General features: G+C 38.2%; 2 protein-coding genes across 12 annotated transcripts in view; one reads left to right on the top strand and one right to left on the bottom strand.

Annotated features, from left to right (window-relative positions):
* NXPE2 (neurexophilin and PC-esterase domain family member 2) overlaps positions 1–22,839 on the bottom strand; it is a 200,021-nt gene that overhangs the window by 48,267 nt on the left and 128,915 nt on the right. The gene's annotated exons all lie outside the window — the stretch shown is intronic.
* The window catches only part of LOC105729592 (NXPE family member 4), a 75,689-nt gene continuing 65,607 nt past the window's right edge, over positions 12,758–22,839 (top strand). For 3 of the 10 annotated variants that reach the window (XM_064375443.1, XM_064375445.1, XM_064375442.1), the window contains exon 1: positions 17,343–17,485. In XM_064375443.1, coding sequence (XP_064231513.1) covers positions 17,462–17,485 — 24 coding nt within the window. In that variant the 5' untranslated portion in view covers positions 17,343–17,461. Of the gene's footprint in view, positions 12,961–13,074; positions 13,245–13,434; positions 13,683–13,804; positions 13,911–17,342; positions 17,486–22,839 lie in introns of those variants that run through there. The other 7 variants (XM_064375444.1, XM_064375437.1, XM_064375440.1 and 4 more) reach the window with 6 other exon arrangements.

Raw genomic sequence — 22,839 nt, 5'->3', positions numbered from 1 at the left:
TGTGAAACACTCTAGGCAGTAGATTAAAAAAACAACTTGGGGCCGGGCGTGGTGGCTCATGCCTGTAATCCCAGCACTTTGGGAGGCCGAGGCGGGTGGATCACGAGGTCAAGAGATCGAGACCATCCTGGTCAACATGGTGAAACCCCGTCTCTACTAAAAATACAAAAAATTAGCTGGGCATGGTGGCACGTGCCTGTAATCCCAGCTACTCGGGAGGCTGAGGCAGGAGAATTGCCTGAATCCAGGAGGCGGAGGTTGTGGTGAGCCAAGATCGCGCCATTGCATTCCAGCCTGGGTAGCGAAATTCCGTCTCATGTAGGTCTCAGAAAAAGTAAATAGTTTTATCAGTTGGGTAATAAATCCTTTGGAGTTCAATTGAGTTCCAAGTTCTACTTCAACCTGGGATGCAGCAAGCTGGAGTGCCACTGCGAACCTAACAGCACACTGATGATTTGGTTTGTTTTTTTGTTTTGTTTATGGTTTTTGTTTTGCTCTTATATTATTATATATATAATATATGTGATATTATATATATATATTTTATATATAATATATACATATAATATATATATTATATATAATATATACATATAATATATATATTATATATAATATATACATATAATATATATATTATATATAATATATACATATAATATATATATATTATACTAGCTATTATATTATTACCTTCAATGTACCACAGACTTCAAATTCTTTGTTGCCTTGTGCTTAGGGTAAGGACTGAGATGAAGGAGGGTTTTCCTGAGTGTTCCTGCTTCCTGCTGTGCTCTCAGCCATCTCTGTTAGCCAGTATTACCAGGCTCCCCCTCTACCAGCTGCAGCCTGCTGTTGTTACTGTTTACTTGGGGTAGGGCAGGAGAGAGTCTGTTTTCCTGTTCCAGCCTCTGCTTTGGCAAGTACCTGGAACTCAGAGAGAGCCTTTCCAGAGTTCCTGCCCCTCCTTCACGTGGCAGCTACACTCTGCCTTGTATCCATGGTTGGTCCTGGGCGAAGGTCTCCTGCCCTACTCATGATGCTAGCAGATTTCTGCTTGATGTCAGCATATATCCTAGGTCCAAGACAGCTTCCTGCCCCTTCCCTAGGGATAGAGATCTTACTCTTCCACCTCCTCCCTTTGCAACAGTAGATTTATGCTCACCTCCTGGGGAAGGAGAACAATACCTGCCCTTCCTCCATTGATGTAAGGCTCTTGCTTAAGCCCAGGGCTTTATGCCTGTCCCTTAGCTGCTGCCAATTACTTCCTTCATGCCTGCATCAAATAGGAGTACCCTCTCAACCTCCTGGTCTTACTCTGAGTCTTTCTAACAAATACCAGCAGAGGATCAGAGGAAAGAGCTTGTGGGTGATGGTGACCTCTTTTCTGGTGATCCCAGATATTCTGAGTTAGCACACTAGCTCACATTTGGCCTTTAACAATTCATTTGCATTCTTGCAGAGTTCCTCTTTCCTTTTTCTATTGCTCTCTTCTCTTTTTCCTGTACTCTGACAAAGATGAAATCATTTGTGTATCACATCTCTCCCTGAAGGGACTTGTTCCTCTTTGGAATTCAGGCCATTTGGTCGTCTTGCTACTTGAGCTCTATGATGTATTTGAGAAACTTACACTTTTGTATATTATCTGGATTTTTTTTCTCATTGTTAGGGTAGAAGAAGTGTTTTGGAAGCTTATTACAGTTTATGCAGAAACAAATCTTTATTGGCCTTTTAAAATATAACTTTATTGAGGCATATTTACATATAATATAATTCATCCCTTTCAAATGTACAATTGAAGCTTCTTTCAAACTGCACACATTCACCAACCAGCCCTAGAATCCCTGCCTTAAACATTGTAACTGGCAGGAGTGTCAGAACTCTCAGCCACATATTCAAATGGGGGAAATGGTTGGTAAATACTAGTCCAGGGGCAGAAAGTCTATTCTAGAGGCTATTGTGTGAGTCAAATGGCACCTAGATTCATCACCCCACCCTGCCTTGGACTCCTATAATCATTTCCTCCTTCCTGTTTTCCCTGCCTCTAGTCTTCTTCCATCTCAACCTATTTTGTATTTCATAGGGGTGTATTTCCTTCATCATAAGTTAGAAAATTTTCAGCACCCCAAGATGATTTTACCTGGTTGCCCAGGCAACCCCCGATGGCCTTTCTGTCTCTATAGCTTTGCCTTTTCTGGCAATTTTAAGCAAGTGGAGTCACAACATGTGGTCTCTTGTGTCTGGTTTCTTTCACTGAGCATAATAGTTGAGAGGCCCTTCCATATGCTAACATGTACTAGTAGTTTATTTCTTTTCATTACTGAATATTATTTCATTGTGTTCATATGCCATATTGTGTCTATTCATTCACCAGTTAAAATACATTAGATTTTCTCTATTTTTTTGCCATTAAGAATTATGTTTCTAGGAACATGTATGTGCAAGTCTTTTTGTGGTTCATTAGTATTACCATGCCCTGTGATTAAGGTCAATGGAAAACTACAATGACCCAATCGAGGCAGGATTAATAGTCCAGACCCTTCAAAAGTGAAGGTTTGGGTCACCCCACCAGGTACAAAAACATGACAAGCTGAGGTCCTTGCTGAAGGCAAAAGGAATATGGAATGGTAGTGGAGGATAAATACCAGTTATAACCATGTGACCAGTTACATAAACAATGACTGTAATTGTCATGAGTATTTCCTTCTTATTTTTGTATAAATATATATTTGTATACATATATACAAATAAATATTTGTATGTGTGTGTATATAAAGCAAATTTTTTTTCTTTCCTCTTATCCCCTTATCATATAACATAGAGATGTATTGAGTCTGTATCATAGTATTTAAGTACTGTTCACTTTATAATGTATCATTTTGACTATGGTATACAAGTTATAGGCTATCAAGTATTTAAGTTATAGAATATCAAGAAGAGTAAACATCACTCAAGGACTTTATGTCCTCTTCTGGAGAAGAGGTTAGTAAGTTTTCAGTTGTACATAGGATAGTTGTATCATATATTAGGTGGAATGGCAACCTTGTCATTGTCTTCATTTGGAGGTTAAGTGTGATTTAAGGAAATGCATATAGGTGCTAAGTTGACAAGGGGGTAGACTTATGATGGTTGATTTTATGTATCAACTTGACTGGGTCATGAGGTATACATATTTGATCAGTCATTATTCTAGGTGTTTCTATGAGGGTGCTTTTTTTTGGTAGATTAACATTTAAATGAGGAGACTGAATAAAGCAAAATTGTCCTCCCCAATGTAGGTGAGCGTCATCCAGTTTGTGAAAGCCTGAATAGAACAAAAGGCTGACCTTCTTCTGAGTAAGACAGAATTCTTCCTGCCTGAATGCCTTCACACTGATAAGAGTTTTCAGACTAGAGCCAAAACATTGGCTCTTCCTGGACCTTTTAAGCCTACCAGCCTTTGAACGAACCTACGCTATTGGCTTTCCTGGTTCTCAGGCCTTCAAATTCAGACTGAAACTACAACATCACTCTCTTGGACCCCCAGCTTGCTGACTTACCCTGCAGATCTTGGGACTTGTCAGCCTCTATATATCTCTTGTGCTAATTCCTTATCAGATAGACAGATAGATAGATAGATAGATAGACAGATAGACAGACAGATGATACAGATGCTTCTAGAGTGGGATTATACCCTGATAAATTTATCATAAGTTTAAAATATCATCAGTGAAAAGTGCATTTTCAATTTATGTTGTTTTCAACTTACAATGTATTTACCCAGACACAACCTCATCATAAGTCAAGATGTGTACCGAATATATATCACTTTCACACCACTGTAAAGCCAAAAAACCATAAGCTGACCCATTATAAGGTGGGCATCATCTGTACTATTGATTCTGTTCTCTGGAAAATGCTGACTTATATGTCTTTTTCTTTTAGATTGCTTATAAGATTTCTTAACTTTGCTTCTCAGTATTTTGACTACATTTTGCCTAGTTGGGGAAGTCTTTGTTTTTCTAGGGATTCATCAAATTTCTTATATCTGTGATTTGAGATCTTTCACCATTTTTGCAAAGTTCTCATTCATTGTCTCTTCAAATACATCCACTGCCCCATTACCTCTCTTCTCTCCTTTTAGGCCTCTAATTATTTGTATTTTAGACCAACTGATATTGTCCCATAGAGCTTATATATTCTGTTCTTGTTGTCTTGTTTTCTTTTCATTTTTCTCCTTTTGGGTTTTCATTTTGGATAATTGTTATTGCCCTGTCTCCAAGTTCACTGTGGTTCTTTTCTTCTTCTGGATCCACTGTGCCATAATTCATATGCATTTTTTAATTTATTGGGTGTTTTTTTAGTATTTCATCTTGGTGTTCCATCAAAGAACCATTTGGTTATTTTTAATCATTTCAATCTCTCTGCTGAAATTCTCCATCTTGTCTAGTTTTTCCACCAGATATTTGACATATTTGTTACAGTTATGTTAAAACCTGCAATAATTCTAACAGGGCCATTTTGGGTCTTCTTTGTGTGACTTGTAATTTTTGACTCTGTGTCAGACATTTTATATAAATATAGTAGATATTTAATAAAATAATATTTACTCCCCAAAACAGATATGTACCTTCTGTCAAGTTGCTGATATGCAGGGCTGAGTCAATTTAATCTCTAGTTGAGTTGTATCTGGGCTTTGTTACAGTTTTAGTTTGATTCAATTTATCACTGACTTCAAATATTTTGAGGGCAAGGTCAGGGTTTTCCCTCCAATAGAGCTGCTGAGCATACATAAGACTCCAGTAGATCCCTCTATGCTCTAGAGACCAGCCACCAGCTTTCCAAATCATAATGCCAGCCTTTTTGTGACTTGGCATTTCTGTTTGCTTTCTAACTCACCTCCTCCAGATCACTGCACCTTGGTGGGTTTCCCTACATCAGCTGCCTTGTCCCTAGCCTTTGGAGTGTTTCTGCCATGCTCCTGAGGAAAAAGCTTGAAGTGCCTTGGAGAGATTTCTCACTACCTTGGACTATAGGAAGGCAGCAGGAAGGGACTTGAAGGGGTTTCTCTCAGTTCTTCCTTGTCCCTCACCTTTACCAGGTCACTACAACAAACTCAGTGGAGGTTGTCTCAGAACAACTGGATACAAGTCACTTACCATGGCCCCAGCTTCAGCAGGCCACCCCTTTTTTAAAAATAATGTTTAATTTCTGGGAGAACAGATTAGGTGTATATATTTAGGCCACTGCCTTTTACTTGAAAAAATCCCGCATGTCTTAAGATAAATCTCTGTTAACCTTGTTCTCAAACTTCAGTACAATGTTAGTAGGAGTGGTCAGAGCAGACATCCTTGATTTTCTCCTGATCTTAAAGAGAATGCATTCAGTCTTGCTTTATGAAGTATGAGGTTAGTACAGTTTAGTATAGATAACAATAAAATTACTACATGTCAGAATTTGTAACGTACTAAACAAAACTAGAAAGAAATTTACTTTTAATATATTTATTTAAAAGAGCATATTTTAATTAGATAACTCTTGAACTTAAGAAACTAAACCAGAGACAGTCCCATCAAACAAGTCAGGAAGAAGTCAATACGATAGAAAACCAAAAAGCAGCAGAGAATATGTGGGGAGTTTTTTGACACCAAATAGGTGTCATTTTTCACACACCAATTAATTCTCCAATCTTCTGACACTAACTTGGTGTCCAATAATTCAATTCAATTTTGACACAACAATCTGGAGTTATCACAAACCCCACAAGTTAAGGACTCAAGTTTACAATATTGCTCACACCTTACACACTAATTGAAAGTCCAAGGACCCACCTGTACTTCTGACTGCCATGCTGAAAGTATGGGGGTTCCCACTACATCCTGCTAAGATTTGAGAATTTGTTAGAACAACTCTCAGAACTCAGAAAAGCTCTTATTATTATTACTCTTCTTATTGTTACTGTTTTATTGTAAAGGATAAAACTCAGGAATAGCCAAGTGGAAACAATGCATAGGACAAGGTTCAAGGGGCAGAGGGGCAGACACAGAGCTTCTATGCCGTCTCTGGGAGCACCACCTTTCCAGAACATCATCGTGTTCATCAACCCAAAAGCTCTCCAGACCTCATTTTTTTAAGATTTTTATAACTCAATTTCCAGATCTTTCACTTCCCTGGAGGTCAGGAGTAGGACTAAAAGTTCCCAATCTCTAATCAAGTGTTTTCAGTCTTTCTGGTGATCAGCCCTTATCTTAAGATCATCTCAGGGCTCTTCCCTGAGTCATTTCACTAACACAAACTCAAATGAGCTCAAAAAGGATTCATTATTCCTCTCATTAGGAAATTCTAAGGGTTTTTAGAGCTCTGTGTCAGGAACCAGGGGCAAAGATCCAATATATATTTCATATACCAAAGGGAGTATTAACAAAACTAAAATCTAGTTCTTAAAAAAAAAGTGAAGTCTTCCAAATACTGATTGAGAGAAAGAGACAAAATACAGAATGAGAATACGTAACTGTATATACTCCAGAAGCCGAAAGAGAGATTAAGAAATTTATTAAACAGCAAGTGTAAAACCTAGGAGTAATGATACATTTTCAAAAAAATAGAGAATGACAAAATTGTCTTAAGAAGAAATAGAAAACTTAGTTAGTGAGCATTAAGGAAATAAAACGTGGTAAAGACTTTGTTCTCCTTTAAATAAGCACTAGATTTAGATGGTTTTACCACTGACAGCTATCAAACTTTTATGGAAGAACTCATTCTATCTTATATAAGTTGTTCTAGAAAATAAAGGGAAACCCCAAAATTCATTTTATAAAGCTTTACACCAAAGCTGATAAACACAGTCCAATAAAAGAAAATTACAGGCCCATTTAACTTGAAAATGTAGACATAAAAATCTTAAGTGAGACATTACCCAAATCTACAAATGTAGAAGGTGAATAATATAGTAGTGATATCCATTCAGGTAATGAGAATCAGTGTAATTAGCGGTTTTATTTAATATTACTACTTCAACTTTTGAGGGCTCATGCTTGTTTACAAGGTTCATTCTGGATTTAGGGCACATTGCAAGAAGGTGTGCTTTAGGAAATGAGACTTAGCCATTGGAATATGGAACCAAAAAAGAGCCCACATAGCCAAGACAATCCTAAACAAAAAGAACAAAGCTGGAGGTATCATACTACCTGACTTCAGACTGTACTACAAGGCTACAGTAATCAAAACAGCATGGTACTGGTACCAAAACAGATCTATAGACCAATAGAACAGAACAGACAGCTCAGAAATAATACCACACATCTACAACCATCTGATCTTTGACAAACTTGACAAAAACAAGCAATGGGGAAAGGATTCTCTATTTAATAAATGGTGTTGGGAAAACTGGCCAGTCATATGCAGAAAACTGAAACGGGACCCCTTCCTTATACCTTATACAAAAATTAACTCAAGATGGATTAAAGACTTAAACATTAGACCTAAAACCACAAAAACCCTAGAAGAAAACCTAGGCAATACCATTCAGGACATAGGCATGGGCAAAGACTTCATGACTAAAACACCAAAAGCAATGGCAACAAAAGCTAAAATAGACAAATGGGATTTAATAAAACTAAAGAACTTCTTCACAACAAAAGAAACTGTCATCGGAGTGAACAGGCAACCTACAGAATGGGAGAAAATTTTTACAGTCTATATATCTGACAAAAGGCTAATATCCAGAATCTACAAAGAACTTACACAATTTTACAAGAAAAAAACAACCTCATCAAAACGTGGGCAAAGGATATGAACAGATACTTCTCAAAAGAAGATATATATGAGGCCAACAAACATATGAAACAAAGCTCATCATCACTGATTATTACTGAAATGCAAATCAAAACCACAATGAGATACCATCTCCTGCCAGTTAGAATGGCAATCATTAAAAAATCAGGAAACAACAGATGCTGGAGAGGATGTGGAGAAATAGGAACACTTTTACACTGTTGGTGGGAGTGTAAATTAGTTCAACTATTGTGGAAGACAATGTTGTGATTCCTCAAGGATCTAGAACCAGAAATACCATTTGACCCAGCAAGCCCATTACTGGATAACCCAAAGGATTATAAATCATTCTACTATAAAGACACATGCACATGTATGTTTATTGTAGCACTGTTCACAATCCAAAAACTTAGAACCAACCCAAATGCCTATCAATGATAGACTGGATAAAAAAAAATGTGGCACATATACATCATGGAATACTATACAGCCATAAAAAGGGATGATTTAATGTTCTTTTCAGGGATATGGATGAAGCTGGAAACCATCATTCTCAGCAAACTAACACAGGAACAGAAAACCAAACACTGCATGTTCTCACTCATAAGTGGGAGTTGAACAATAAGAATACATGGACACAGGGAGGGGAACATGATATTCCAGGGCCCTTAGGAGAGTCAGAGACTAGGGGAGGGATAGCATTAGGAGAAATACCTAATGTAGATGATGAGTTGGTGGGTGCGGCAAACCACCATGGCAGGTGTATACCGATGTAACAAACCTGCAGGTTCTGCATATGTATCCCAGAACAAAGTATAATACTAATAAAAAATACCATATGAGACAGAAATTTCACCCATGGTTATATTGAAGAGAATTGCAAGCAGATATTCTCATAATATTATACCAAAAAAAGTATCTTTTTGCATCTGCTGAATCTCAAATGTCTTCTTTTTAAATAATCTTTACAGCTCTGGAGTTCAGTGTGGTTCCCCACATGTTACAATAAAATGGATATCCATAATTTTCTTCCTGGGATAAACCTAATTTAACCATGATGGCTAGACAGATAGAATGAAATTTGCACCCTCAGGGTACAGATTGAAAAGATTTTTTAATAAAAAAAATAGAGTGCAAGTTTCACTCTATTTTTAACCTACATTACTTAAGTTGCATAAATGATTTTGAAATAAAAAAATATGAATTCACATTCTTTAACAATTAAACTTTAACCAGATGCAGTGGCTAACAAAGAGCTACCATATACCCTGCATTCTTCTATTATTCACATTATATTACTATGCTACATTTATACTATGATATCAGTGTATATATGTCGTATATATTACTTTGGTAACATATATACCATGACACATTGTTCCAATGAATGAGCCAATATTACCTTTAACTATACTTTATTGAGATTTCCATAGTTTTTTACCTAATATTCCTTTCCTGTTCCAAGATTCAATATTATTTTTAGTAGTCATGTCTTCTTAGGCTCTTTTGGTTCTAACAGTTTCTCAGACTTTCATCATTTTTGATGACTTAGTTTTGAGGAGTAGTGGTCAGGTATTTTATAAACAGTATCCTTCAATTGAGAATTGTCTAGTGTTTTTCTCATTGTTAGACTGGGTTTATGGGTTTTGGGGAGGAGGACCACAGAAGTAAAGTGCCATTGTCATCACATCATATCAAGGGTACATATTACTATAATTTTCACTGCTGGTGTTGACCTTGATCTTCTAGCTGAGGTAGTGTTTGCCAGGCTCTCCCATTTTGGAAGTTACTCTTTCTCCTTTTCTATGCTGTAGTCTTTGGAATGAAGTAACTATGCATGGAATAATTACTTTTTTATTAGGGTTTTTACATTTTCTTTTCTCATCAATTGTGTTGTTATATACCACAAAAATATGTCCTCTGTGTCAAACTTTGCAAATGTGTTGGCATAAAGTTATTCTAGTGTTCTCTCATGAGAAGACCGATTGTCAGATGTGTACCCTTTTTTATTCCCAAAAATATCTTTAAAAAATCTTCCTGGTGTCAGATGTGATACACCCATTTTTATTCCCCAAATTAATTATTTTTCCCCGTTGATCAAATTTACTGGAAAGTTGCTCACTTCCAGTTTTGCTCTAAGTGTTAGCTTTTTATTCTGTTGATTGTCTGTATTGTTTCTGCTTTACCTCCTATTAGTATCTTTTCTATTTGTGATTTCCTGACTTCTACTTTTTCCAGATTTACTGTGCTATTCTCTTTCTATTCTTGACTTGGACACCTAGCTCATTTAGTCTAATTTTCATTGCTATTTAATAGCTTCATGTACAGTTATATATTTCCCTTTCAGTATAATTTGGTGGCATTCCCTAATGTTTGATATAAAGTACTTTCATTGTTATTCATTGTCAAATATTTTGCAATTTCATTGCAATTTACATTTAAATGATGAATTTGAAAGTTGCTGAGATTTCCTTTGTGACTCCGTATGTGGTCTATTTTTGGTTTTCATGTGCACTTGAAAATAAGATATTGACTCTCTACTTTTCATTGGTTTTTGTACCCTAACTTTCTGAGATTTTTATTAAATATAGATATTGATATTATTATTTCTTTGCTCCATATTTTTAAACTTGTCTTTCATATTCTTTCAACTCTATATTCCTTCTTGATAATTTCTGGAAGAGTTCCCACTTGGGACTGTGAGACCACCATCCTCTAGACCCCAGGATGGTAGATCCACTGGCAGCTTTCACTCATCACCTGAAAAAACCAAAGGCACTCAACGTCAGCCCTTGAGAGCAGCTGCAGGGACTGAACCCTGCAAAACCACAGAGGCAGAGCTGCCCAAGTCCTTGGGAGCCCACCCCTTGCATTAGTGTGCAATGCACACTCCTGGATGTGAGACATGGAGTCAAAGGAGATTATTTGGGAGCTTTGAGGTTTAATGACTGCTCTTCTGGGTTTTGAACTTGCATGAAGTCTGTAGCCCCTTTCTTTCTGCCAATTTATCCTTTTTAGAATGTGAATATTTACCCAATACCTATAGTTCCATTGTATCTTGGAAGTATTTAACTTGACTTTGATTTTTTATATATATATACTTTAAGTTCTGTGGTACATGTGCAGATCTTGCAGGACTGTTGCATAGGTACATACATGCCATGGTTGTTTGCTGCCTCCATCCCCACCCCCGGTCACCAACATCAGGCATTTCTCCCAATGTTATCACTCCCCAACCTCCCTACTCCCCGCTATTCCTCCCCTAGCCCCCACCTCCCAACAGACCCCAGTGTGTGATGTTCCCCTCCCTGTGTCCATATGTTCTCATTGTTCAACACCCACCTATGAGTGAGAACATACAGTGTTTGGTTTTCTGTTCTTGTGTCAGTTTGCTGAGAATGGTAGTTTCCAGAACTTGATTTTGATTTTACAGGCTCATAGGTGGAAGGGACTTGCCTTGTCTCAAATGAAGCTTTGGACTTTGGACTGTTGAGTTAATGCTGAAATTCACTAATAGTTTGAGGGACTGTTGGGAAGGCATGACTGTATTTTGAAATGTGAGAACAATGATTGTATTTTGAAATGCGAGAGTAGACTAATACATATTCCAAAACAATTGTAATTTATTTTGTGACTCAAATTGTTGCAACTTTGGTGCTCTTTCAGGTTGGCTTCTGGGCTATTCTGACATGTCCCTCTATTTCTTAAAAGGCATTTCCTAGCACCACAAGATACTCCAGGTTCATCCCATATCCCCTGACAGTGATGGAATCAACGAGCCACTTCTCCAAGAAATTCTGGCTCACTTTATTAGGGAATTAAGAAACTAAGGTCTAGGCACTAGAAGTCATTACTTTCAGGGCTTCTTCACGGACAGAGCTTGAAAATATATGACTGTGTGCATGAACCCATGTATACACACAAATGCATATTTATCTATCAAAAAACTCGGAATGCATACTGATAATTCTAATTCCAACTGAATAACACAAAGTTAATCTTAATATACCCATTACATTTTCTTGTTTATATTTCTTTCTCCTAAAATATTTTCTATCTGTTTTTTTATAGAAAAAGTTTGTCCATCCCTGGTTTATATCATTCAGGTTTCAGATCACCGTTCATATATTTGAATTTAAGGATATATTGGCACAAGTTTTCTATGTTCCATTTCTTTTTTTTCCTTCTATTGGGCTAATCAAATTTTTTTTTATTTCATTTAATCTTCATTGTTGATTTATTATGTGTACCACTTTTTAAAGGAAATATTTAGTGGTTATACTAGGGTTACAATTTTTTAAAAATTAATCAGAGTCTACCTTCAAGTAATATTATCCCACGTCACACATGGGGTAAAGACGTCAAGATAGTTTTTCCAACTTCCTACTTTTTATCCTTTGTGATTTTGTTGTTACACATCTACACTATAAACACACAGTGTTAGAGATCAAAAGGGTGGGAATCTTGGATTCAGCCCTTTTTCGTGTTCATCAGATGACCTGCACAAATCATTTGAACTTTCTTCAGTGCTCTTGGTTCTTTAAGCCAAGTACATCCATTATGCCTACCTCATAAAAAGATTCTAGGGCAGCAGAAATGAACTTATGGAGGGAGCAACAGGGCAAGCAGCTACTCCTTCCTGTGGAAGGAGTCTTCCTTATGTTATATTTTAGGTTTTTTGGTTCAATTCAGCAAATCGTATTGAAACATACTATGAATGATATAACGTGCACTTGAACTGGTCTTGATGAAAAGGCTCAGATGAAAACTAGAAAGTTTGACTTTCCATTGATGCTTATCTACTTTCAATCATTCAAAATTCTGGCTTCATTTACTCTTTTTCTCATCAGTTATTTATTGTAACTTACTAGAATTAGACTCAAAAAGCTTCAGGATTCTGAAATCATATGACTTACTATGCAGAGCACTTCATTTCTCCTTCCTACCCCTGCTTGAACTAATAACTATAGTTTATGGTCCAGGCCCCTCCTTAAGGTGAAGCTGACATGCCTGAAACATCTGTCTTAGCTGAAACAAGCAGAAGCTTGTAAATCCATGCTAAAGGTAAACAGACTTCAACTTACAACTGCAATTTATTGGTACAGAGGAGAAGTATACCAGTATCACATTGGTGACTTCAGAAGAAATCCTTAACACCAAACTTACCAGAGATTTTATGTGTGGGATTGAACAATCTATAAACTAAAGGTACGAAAACATTTACAAAATTGGGAAGGTGAGGGAAAAGTGTAATATTTATTTTTGGGTGCAGAAGCATCTAATGCCCATGTATAAACTGGCAATCTGGAGCGAAAGGTGCTTCTAGGGGTGGGTAAATTTTGAGGGATTGAAATTTTTAGAAGGGCAGCATTCAAGCAATCTGATGTTAAAGTTAAAAGATCCAATTTAAAAGAAACTTGGAATTCCAATGCAAAGACAGATGTTAAGATGAATCACACAGAAACATTGATAAAGCCTGAAATTTTTTAAAAGTAAGAAGTATGAGTTTTTAAATAATTCTTTTCAAGCTTGAGGGGTGCTAGAAAGCCTGCTAAAAAGGAAAATATGTTAACAGATTGGCATTAAGGAAACAGAAAAACGAGTTTACATTCAATGGGCACTGTGATGATGTGGTTCTCAGTGCCAATATTTGCTAGAGTATTTTGTGTCTGCCCTTAAGTTTAAGGGAAGAGAACAGGGAACCTGATAGTTAGGTGATAAACAGTCTGGAGACTTCACCTAGACATGAGCAAGCTTGCATGCTTCAGGCTCTTAGCTGCTCAATTTCTTAGAGTTTACAGTGGGCTCCATGGAATATCTCTTCTGTAGAACGTATAAACTGATAGCTAAAAGAGAGCACCTGGGCGATACCAAGTACAACTGGGAGGCTGAAGGCTTACTTCTGGGAGTTATTTATCTGAGGCTAAAAAGTAATCATGAGCCAAAAAAAATTTCAAATGTTTCCCATGTTTTCTTGCTTTTCTGTTCTGTTTTGTTGTATGTTTTTGTGCTTGTCTCTTGTAGGGTCCTAATTGTCTCTTGTCTCTTGTAGGATCCTAATCATGAAAATAAGTATGATAAATTATAAGTTGCTATTGGCACTGTTGTTTATATTAGCCTCCTGGATCACTTTTACAGTTTTCTGGAACTCCACAAAGGTAGGAAACGCTTTATTTATATGGTTTACAAAAGCTTATTTTTACTTGTTACCTCATCTGTTCTAGGAAAGGCTAAACTACAAGACTTATAGATTATAGGAGGGGAGTTTCAATAGCTTAGATACCAAACAACATACCTGATAATCATTAAGCAGTATGTGAGAGGATAAGACTGTGTGTGTGTTCACACATACACATTCTTTCTTTGTCACATATAAATTCATTGCACCTATGTTCTTGCAATGCATAGCTCATCTTTTTACTTTCTTTAAGGGAATATCTGAAGAACAGAATATCTATATTTTTGGTTTTCTTTTTTTTTTTTTAATTTTTAATGTTTGTCAGTATAAAGCAGGTATACGTATTTATGGGGTACATATTTTGATACAAGCATACAATGCATAGTAATCACATCAGGGTAAATGGGGTATTCATCTCCTCAAAAGTTTATCCTTTCTTTGTGCTACAAACAATACAATTATACTCTTTTAACTATTTTTAAATTATAAAATAAATTATTAGTGATTGTAGTTACCCTGTTGTGCTATCAAATACTAGATTTTATTCATTCTGTCTAATCATATTTTTGTACTCATTAACTAACCCTACTTCCCCTCCATGCCCCCATCATTCTACTCTCTAACTCCATGAGTTCAATTGGTTTAATTACTAACTTCCACAAATAAGAACATCTAAAGTCTGTCTTCTGTGCCTGGCTTATTTCGCTTCACATCATGACCTCCAGTTCCACCCTTTTTGTTGTGCAAATAACAAAATCTTGTTCTTTTTATGACTGAACACTACTCCATTGTGTATGTATACCATATTTTCTTTATGTATTTGTCTGTTGATGGACACTTAGGTTGCTTACAAATCTTGGCTATTGTGAATAGTGCTGCCATAAATATGGGAGTGCAGATAGCTCTTGGATATACTAATTTCCTTTCTCTTGGGAATATACCTAGCAGTAGGATTGCTGGATCATATGGTAGCTCTATTTTCAGTTTTTTAAGGAATCTCAAAACTGTTTTCCATAGTGGTTTTACTAATTACATTCCCACCAACAGTGTGCAAGGCTTCCCTTTTCTCCACATCCTTACTAGCATTTGTTACTACTTGTCTTTTGGGTAAAAGCCATTTTAACAGGAGTGAGATAATACTACATTTTAGTTTTGATTTGCACTTCTCTGATGATCAATGATGTTGAGCACCTTTTCATATACCTGTTTGTCATTTGTATATCTTCTTCTGATAAGTGACTATTTAGATCTTTTGCCTATTTTTTAACTGATTATTAATTTCTTTTTGCTATAGAGTTGGTTGAGTACCTTGTATATTCTGGATAGCAATCCCTTGTCAGAAGGATACTTCGCAAATATTTTCTCCCATTCTGTAGGTTGACTCTTCACTGGATTACTTCCTTTGCTGTGAAGAAGTTTTTAGTTCTATATAATCCCATTTGTCTATCTTTGCTTTTGTTCTCTGAGTATTTGAGGTCTTATTCAAAAATCCTCTGGCTACACCAGTGCCCTGAACAGTATTCCCTATGTTTTCTTCTAGTATTCTCATACTTTGGGTTGTACATTTCAGTCTTTAATTCGTTTTTAACTGAGTTTTGTATATGGTGAGAGATAAGGGTCTAATTTCATTATTTTGCATATGGTTATTCAGTTTCTCCAGCACCATTTATTTTAAATACTTTTCTTCCTCATTGTATGTTCTTAATGACTTTGTCAAAAATCCAGATGGCTGTAAATATGTGGATTTATTTGGGGGTCTCTCTTCTGTTCCATTGGTGTATGTGACTATTTTAATGCTGGCATAACACTGTTTTGTTTACTATAACTTTGTAGTGTATTTTGAAGTCAGGTAATACAATGCCTTCGGCTTTGTTCTTTTTGCTCAGAATTGCTTTAGCTATTCTGGGTCTTCTTTGTTTCCACACAGATTTTAGGATCTTTCTTCTATTTCAAGAAGAATATTACTGGTATTTTGATTGGGTTTGCTTGAATTCATAGACTGCTTTGGGTAGTCTGAACATTTTAATATTTACTCTTTTAACCCATGAACATGGAATATATTTCTATTGTGTGTGTGTGTGTGTGTGTGTGTGTGTGTGTGTGTGTCTTTTCTAATTTCTTGCATCAACTTTTATAGTTTGCATTGTAAAGATCTTTCACCTCTTTAGATAAATTTATTCCTAGGATTTTATTATAGCTACTGTAAATTAAATTGCTTTCTTGATTATCTTTCAGGTTGTTTGGTATTGGTGTATAGAAATGTTACTGATTTTTATATGTTGATTTTGTATCCTGCAACTTTACTGAGTTTTAAAAATCAGTTCTGACAGTTTTTCATTGAAGTCTTTGGGGTTTTCTAAATATACGATTATGTGGTCTGCAAACAGGGACAATTTAACTTCCTTCTTTCCAATTTGTATGCCCTTTATTTATTTCTCTGGCGTATTTGCTCTGGCTAAGACTTCCAATACTATGTTGAATAAAAGTGGTGAAAATGGTCAACACTGTCTTGTTCCAGATCTAAGAGGGCCTTCAACTTTTACACACTGAATGTAACATTAGCAGTGGATTTGTTACGCATGGTTCTGATTGTTTTGAGGTACATTCCTTTTATACCTAATTTGTTGAGATTTTTTATCTGAAGCAAAGTTGAATGTTATCAAATACTTTTTCTATTGAGACAATTATATAATTTTTGTTCAATGAGAGGGGTCCACCTGACAAATGGAATTTCAAGAAAATTAAGGACATAATATACCCTGGCCAATATCACAGATACTCCTTGCAGCAAGGGCTGTTAGTCCAGATGTTTCCGGTTCAACCACAGATTTGTAGGCCACTACTTTTAGGAAACAGGGATCTGGAATTCCATGAGGGGGCATGTTTGGAAAGCCCATGTGTTATTCTTTACATTATAGTACTACGTATCAAGGTGGTTACTTAGAGCATGCCATTCCAATCAGGACTTTCAATCAGTAGGAGAGGCTAGATTTTGAAAGTCCCCCCAAAGGACTTCCAATTCTTTTACATTACCCCTATTGCATTTTCTTCCCCAAGTCTCTGAGCTATTAGCAATCACAGTGTGATGCTAATACCAATAGATCTCCCATGTATGGTCCTTCCTTACTGCTTTTAAAGCAGAGGAAGGAATTTGCTATTACCTGGTCAACTTTTCCCAGACTGAGGGTGTGAAGTTTATCTTTGGGGGAGAGTGTTTCCTGGTACCAGGGGGCGGGGGGAAGTGTTTTCCTGGGAGTAGTTGCACAGATGAAAGTGCTTCCATACTAATATGGGTTAGCTGTGTCTCCACCCAGATTTCATCTTGAATTCCCACATGTTGTGGGAGGGACTGGGTAGGAGTTAATTGAATAACAAGGGCAGGTCTTTCCCATGCTGTTCTCGTGACATTGATATAAGTCTCATGAGATCTGATGGTTTTAAAAACGGGAGTCTTCCTGCACAAGTTCTCTTCTCTCTCTTTGCCTGCTGCCATCCATGTAAGATGTGACTTGTTCCTTGTTGCCTTCTGCCATGATTGTAATGCCATATGGAACTGTAAGTCCAATAAATCTCTTTGTTTTGTTAAGTTTCCCAATCTTAGGTATGTCTTTATCAGCAGTGTGAAAATGGATTAGTATACAAACCATGTCCCATTTGTGCCTGATAGGTCTTTAAGGGTCAAAGGTAAAGCTAACAAAGGGAATCCTAAGATGGTAAGTTCCAGGTAATCCAGACATTCTTTAGTGTTATTGAACTGACCAAACCACTCAGGATAGACCTAGCAATTAGTCGTGTTGTATAAATGGGCCATGGCTGATAGTATAGGAGCTAAAGGGTGTGATGTTTCACTAAATTCAGTAAAAAGTCCTAGCAGGCTCAGTGATCATGAAATTCTTCATGTTCACTTCTTGTTGGTAACTATAATCCTTGCAAGTGTGCATCAAGAAGAAGCTCCAATATTTGATGGTGAATCTCAAGAGGACAAGTAGAAATGACTGAATGTATCTGGTAGGGTAAAGGTGAGACTGAGTAGGATGAGTAGCCCTTACTCATTTACTTATCTTTTATGATTTTCAGCTTAAGATCTCGTATTTCTTCACATTAATATCCAGGACATTCCTCTGGGCTGTCAGGGCTTACTCTCTCAGCTTCCGAGGCTTTGACTTGAGTGTGATGTATCCAGGAGTTGATACAGGTGACTTTTATCACTGAGAAGGTTGAAAGGAGAATGATGTAAAGTCCTTCCCAGCTTGCACTTAGGAAGAGAGAGAAAGAAGGGAGAGCTTTTACCAACAATAAATCTCCTGGGTTAAATAAAGGTGGTCCTATTTTCTTGGAGTTAGGCTTGGCTAGTTAATTCCTGTTGAAAGTGAGCCAGAGAGGTTACATGCTTAACCAATTCAGAGGTCTGTTGGTGTGATAAGAAATCATTGGTAAGAAAAGGCCATCATACAGCATCTCAAAAGGGCTCAGACCTAACTTTGAAGGGATATTTCTACCTCAGAGACCTTTTCTTTATGCCATACAAATGCTTCTACCCAATTAGTGGAAATATATACCCATATCGAGTGGTATTGGATGCTTTTCAACTTTGGCATGTGGCTAAAGTCTATTTGCCAGTCCTCCCCAGGGTAGTTTCCCATCCTTTAGGTTTGAGGAGGAAGGAGACACCCGTTGAGGAGATTATTTTTAAGACAGACTTCACAGGCATTAACAACGTTTGACTGTTCTTAATAAATTCTCTCCTGAAAACAATCTCTGAGAGCACTGATAAGTTTTATTTCTTTCCCAAGTGAAAAGTTTGGTGAAGGATTTTAAGGACTTTCCATTGGCTGGAGGCTGGCAAGTGGAGTTTGTCATCCTCTGACTGTAGTCATCCTGAGGGCTGGAAAGTACAGCCTCAAGAAATGGCCCATTCTATTTCTGCAGGGGAGTACTGAGGCTTGATTTCTCTTATGGAAGCTTCCCAGACTAGATGGGCTTCAAGTTGATGCCATGAGGCTCTCTTGACACTGACTTGGCTGCCTGATCTGCTAACTTGTTTCCTTCAATTATTTCATTTGTTCCCTTCTGATGTCCCTTACAATACATCACTGCTACCTCTCATGGAAGCAAAACTGAGGATAATAACCTGTTACTTTCCTGGTGGTATTTTATAGTAGATCCATTAGTGGTAAGAAAGTGTCTTTCCTTCCAAATGGTAATATGAACATGGAGAACTAAGAAAGCATACTTGGAGTCACTGTAGATGTTAGCTACTTTTCCCTTGCTTAATTCAAGTGCTCTTATAAGAGCTATCAGTTCAGCTAGTTGACCACTTGTGCCTGGAGAGAGAGGTGCACTTTCAATACCATCATTCAGAGTGAGTACTGGATATCCTGACTTCCGGACTTCTTGCTCTACAAAGCAACTGCCATCTGTAAAGATGGTCCAGTCTGGATTTTCTAGGGGAGTTTCCCTGAGATCCTCCCTGGATGCATAGGTCTGTACCACAACTTGCTCACAGTCATGTTCAGTTTCCCCAGTTTTCTTGGGGAGGAAAGTGGCTGGGTTTAGGCAAGAATCAGTTTTTAACTGAATTGCTGACCCTTCTAACAGCAGAGCCTGATATTTAAGAAGCCAGGTGTCTGTTAGCCAAAGGTCTCCCATAAAAGACAGCAATCCTGCTATATTATGTGGGGCATAAACAGTTAAGCCATTTTCCAGGGTTAATTTGGTGACCTCTGGTACCAGTAGGGCCAACATGGCAATGCTCCGAGGCATGCTGGACATCCTTTACCCACCAAACCAAGTTTCTTACTCAGGTAGCCCACTGGCTGTTGAGCTGGTCCTCAGGCCTGAATTAAAATTCCAAGGCCCATTCCTTTCCTTTCTGATACATAAAGATTGAAGGCCCTCCATACAGGAGTGCTGAGGGCTGGTACCTTAAGTAAGGCGTGCTTTAGCTGGCTAAAGGCCTTTTGAGCTTCAGGTTTTCAGACTGGGAGATGAGTTTTAGCCACTTGAGTTTCTTTTATGAAGTAGTATAGAGGGGTCAGGTGCAGTGGCTCACGCCTGTAATCCCAGCACTTTAGGAGGCCAAGGCAGGTGGATCACCAGAGGTAAGAAGTTAGAGACCAGCCTGGCCAATATGGTGAAACCCTGTCTCTACTTAAAATACAAAAATTAGCTGGGCATGATGGCAGGCACCTGTAATCCCAGCTACTTGGGAGGCTGAGACAGGACAATCACTTGAACCCAGGAGGGAGGCAGAGGTTGCAGTGAGCCGAAATTGCACCACTGCACTCCAGCCTGGGCAACAAAGAGTGGAACTCAATCTCAAAAAAAAAAAAAAGGAAACAAAGAAGTAGTGTAGAGGATGATCTATCTCACCATACACAGGTATCCATAACCTTCAAAGTCCTGTAATGCCTAAAAATCCTGTCAGTTGCTTGAGGGTTTTAGGGAGGGAGAAGGAGGAAATGGGCTTAATTCTTTCTTCTCCTAATGCTCTGGTCCCTTCATACAGCAGTAAACTAAGGTACTTTACCAAGGTTTTGCAAAGCTTTGCCTTAGATTTTGAAACCTTATATTTTCTGTCAGCTAAGAAATTAAGAAGAGCTTTAGTGCTTCCTAAGAGGTTCCTCAGTTGGGGCACAGAGCAGTATATCATCCACATATTGCAAGACCCTGACCTGAGGATGGGAAAACTCAGAAAGGTCCTTTGACAATGCCTGTCCAGACAAATGAGGGATTATCTCAAAATCCCTGAGGCAGCACCATCCATGTTAACTGGGCAGTTTGGCCAGAGGGCTCTCCAAAGGCAAACAGGTTTTGAGAGACAGCATGTAATGGTATGCAGAAAAAATCATCTTTTATATCTAGGACCATAAACCATTTAATTCCCTCCAGTATTTGGGTTAGCAAGATATAGATATGAGGTCCTACCAGATGGATTGGGGCTATGGCCTCATTAATGAATCTCCATTCAGCACTGGGTTTTTGTGCTTCTAATATTGGGGTGTTATAGGAGCTGTTATAGAGTTTAAGGAGGCCCTGTATCTTCAGATTATTAATAATGGCTTCTAGCTTTTTCCTAGCCTCTGGCTTTAGGGTATATTGTCTCTGATTAGGAATAAAAGTGGGATCCTTAAGATGGATCCAGACTGGCCTAGTGATTACAGCTCAACATATTCTTTTTTGAGTTGCCCACACTTCTGGATTGATATTAGCTTCCACTGGAGGAGACAAAGAGTTTTTCCTGGAGCTATAAGGATGCTGGCCCCCATGCAAGCTAGAATGTCTCTACCTAATAAGGGAGTGGGACTTTCAGGCATGATTAAAAAGGCACATGTAAATAATAGGTCCCCCCAACTGCAACTAAGGGGTTGAAAAAAAATCAGATTAGAGTTTTTTTGAGACACTTCTCAGGGTCATGCTATGGGAAGTGGGGAGGCCTGGATTATAGAGGAGAAAAGAGAGGCTGGCTCCAGTGTCCAGAAGGAGGTCCACCTTCCTTCCTTCCTTCAGTTTCCAGAATTACTGGGCCTCCTGTTCTATAATGGCAGTTTGAGTCATTGGAGCTGGCAGCTTGAGCCCCGGGATCCATCAGTCCTGCTGGACCATCTCTGAGACTGGTTCTGAACCCAGTGACCTCCATCTCTGGGAGCAGTCCAATCACCAGTGGTCCCTGCCACAGGCTAGAGGGGTCAAGGTGGCTTCTTCTGGCTTCCTGGGCACTTCTTATTAAAGTGCTCTGACTTCCCATACTGATAGCAACTTCCCATACCTCCTGGTCCCTACTATAAAAGACTGAGGTGGCCACCCTCAAGAGAGGTTCTCCAAAATGCTATCTAGCCCTATAGCCTGCTTCTGCAGTTTTCTCCTAATACCAGGAGCTGCCTGTGTAGTAAACTTGTCATTTAGGATGAGCTGTCCCTCAACTGAATCAGGGGACAAGGAGGTGTGTTTTATTAGTGCCTTTTTCAGCCTTTCCATAAAGGCTATGGGATTCTCATCTGGATTTTTGTCTATTACGGACAGTTTAGAGTAATCAAGAAGTTTGGCCCTAGTTCTTCACAGGCCTCCCGATATGCACATTAAAAAGTGTTTCCTTTTCCATTCATCTGTGACGTCACTGGGGTTCTAATCAGGATTGTAACGAGGTACTGCCACTTTTCCTATTGTGAATGATGGTTCCCCTATTTCTTCACTTTCCCTATTTTCTTTTTTTCTTTTTGGCCTACTGTAGGAGACACATTGCTTGCCTTCAAACTTCTCTGTTGCCTGCATGACTGCCTGTTTTTCAGTTGAAGTTAGTGTTTGGCTTAGGAGCAGCATAACATCCCTCCATGAGAGGTTAAATACCTGAGTTAAATTTTGGAAAGCTTCTACATACCTATCAGGGTCATCAGAAAATTGGCCTAAGTCTCCCTTTATTTGCCTAAGATCCTGCAATGAGATGGGAACTCTAGTGATATCACCTCCATTGAGCATTTCCTGTAAGGGTAAGAGTGAAGCTGGGGGAGTGGGGAGTTTTGGAGATGATGGAGCTGGAGGAACTGATGGCACAGTTGGAGGGGTCCCAGATAGGGAGGACATGAAGGGCCTGGACACTCAATAGCTGCCTCAGATAGTTCCCCTGGAAGTAGCTTCTCTAGTTTTGGGGAATCATTCCCTTTGGGCCCTCCTGATATGACTACTAAAAGAGCTGAGTCAATTGTGCAATGCTTGCAAAGTTCTGGGTTGTCTCACAGGGCAAAGAAAGCCTATATATAAGAGGACTTCTGACCATTTGCCCTTCCATCTACAGAAAAGATCTAATTGTTGGATAGTATTAAAATCAAGGCTTCCCTCTGCAGGCTAGGCTGGTTCAAGATGGTAAGAAGCCCACACCCTTGTGCAAAAGAAAATGAGCCACTTTTTGTACA

Source organism: Aotus nancymaae, unplaced genomic scaffold, assembly GCF_030222135.1.
Source record: "Aotus nancymaae isolate 86718 unplaced genomic scaffold, 86718_ANA_hifiasm-v0.15.2.pri h1tg000012l, whole genome shotgun sequence".
NCBI classification, from domain to species: domain Eukaryota; kingdom Metazoa; phylum Chordata; class Mammalia; order Primates; family Aotidae; genus Aotus; species Aotus nancymaae.
Note: the sequence above shows the minus strand (reverse complement) of the source record. Positions and strands in the feature narration are given on the sequence as shown.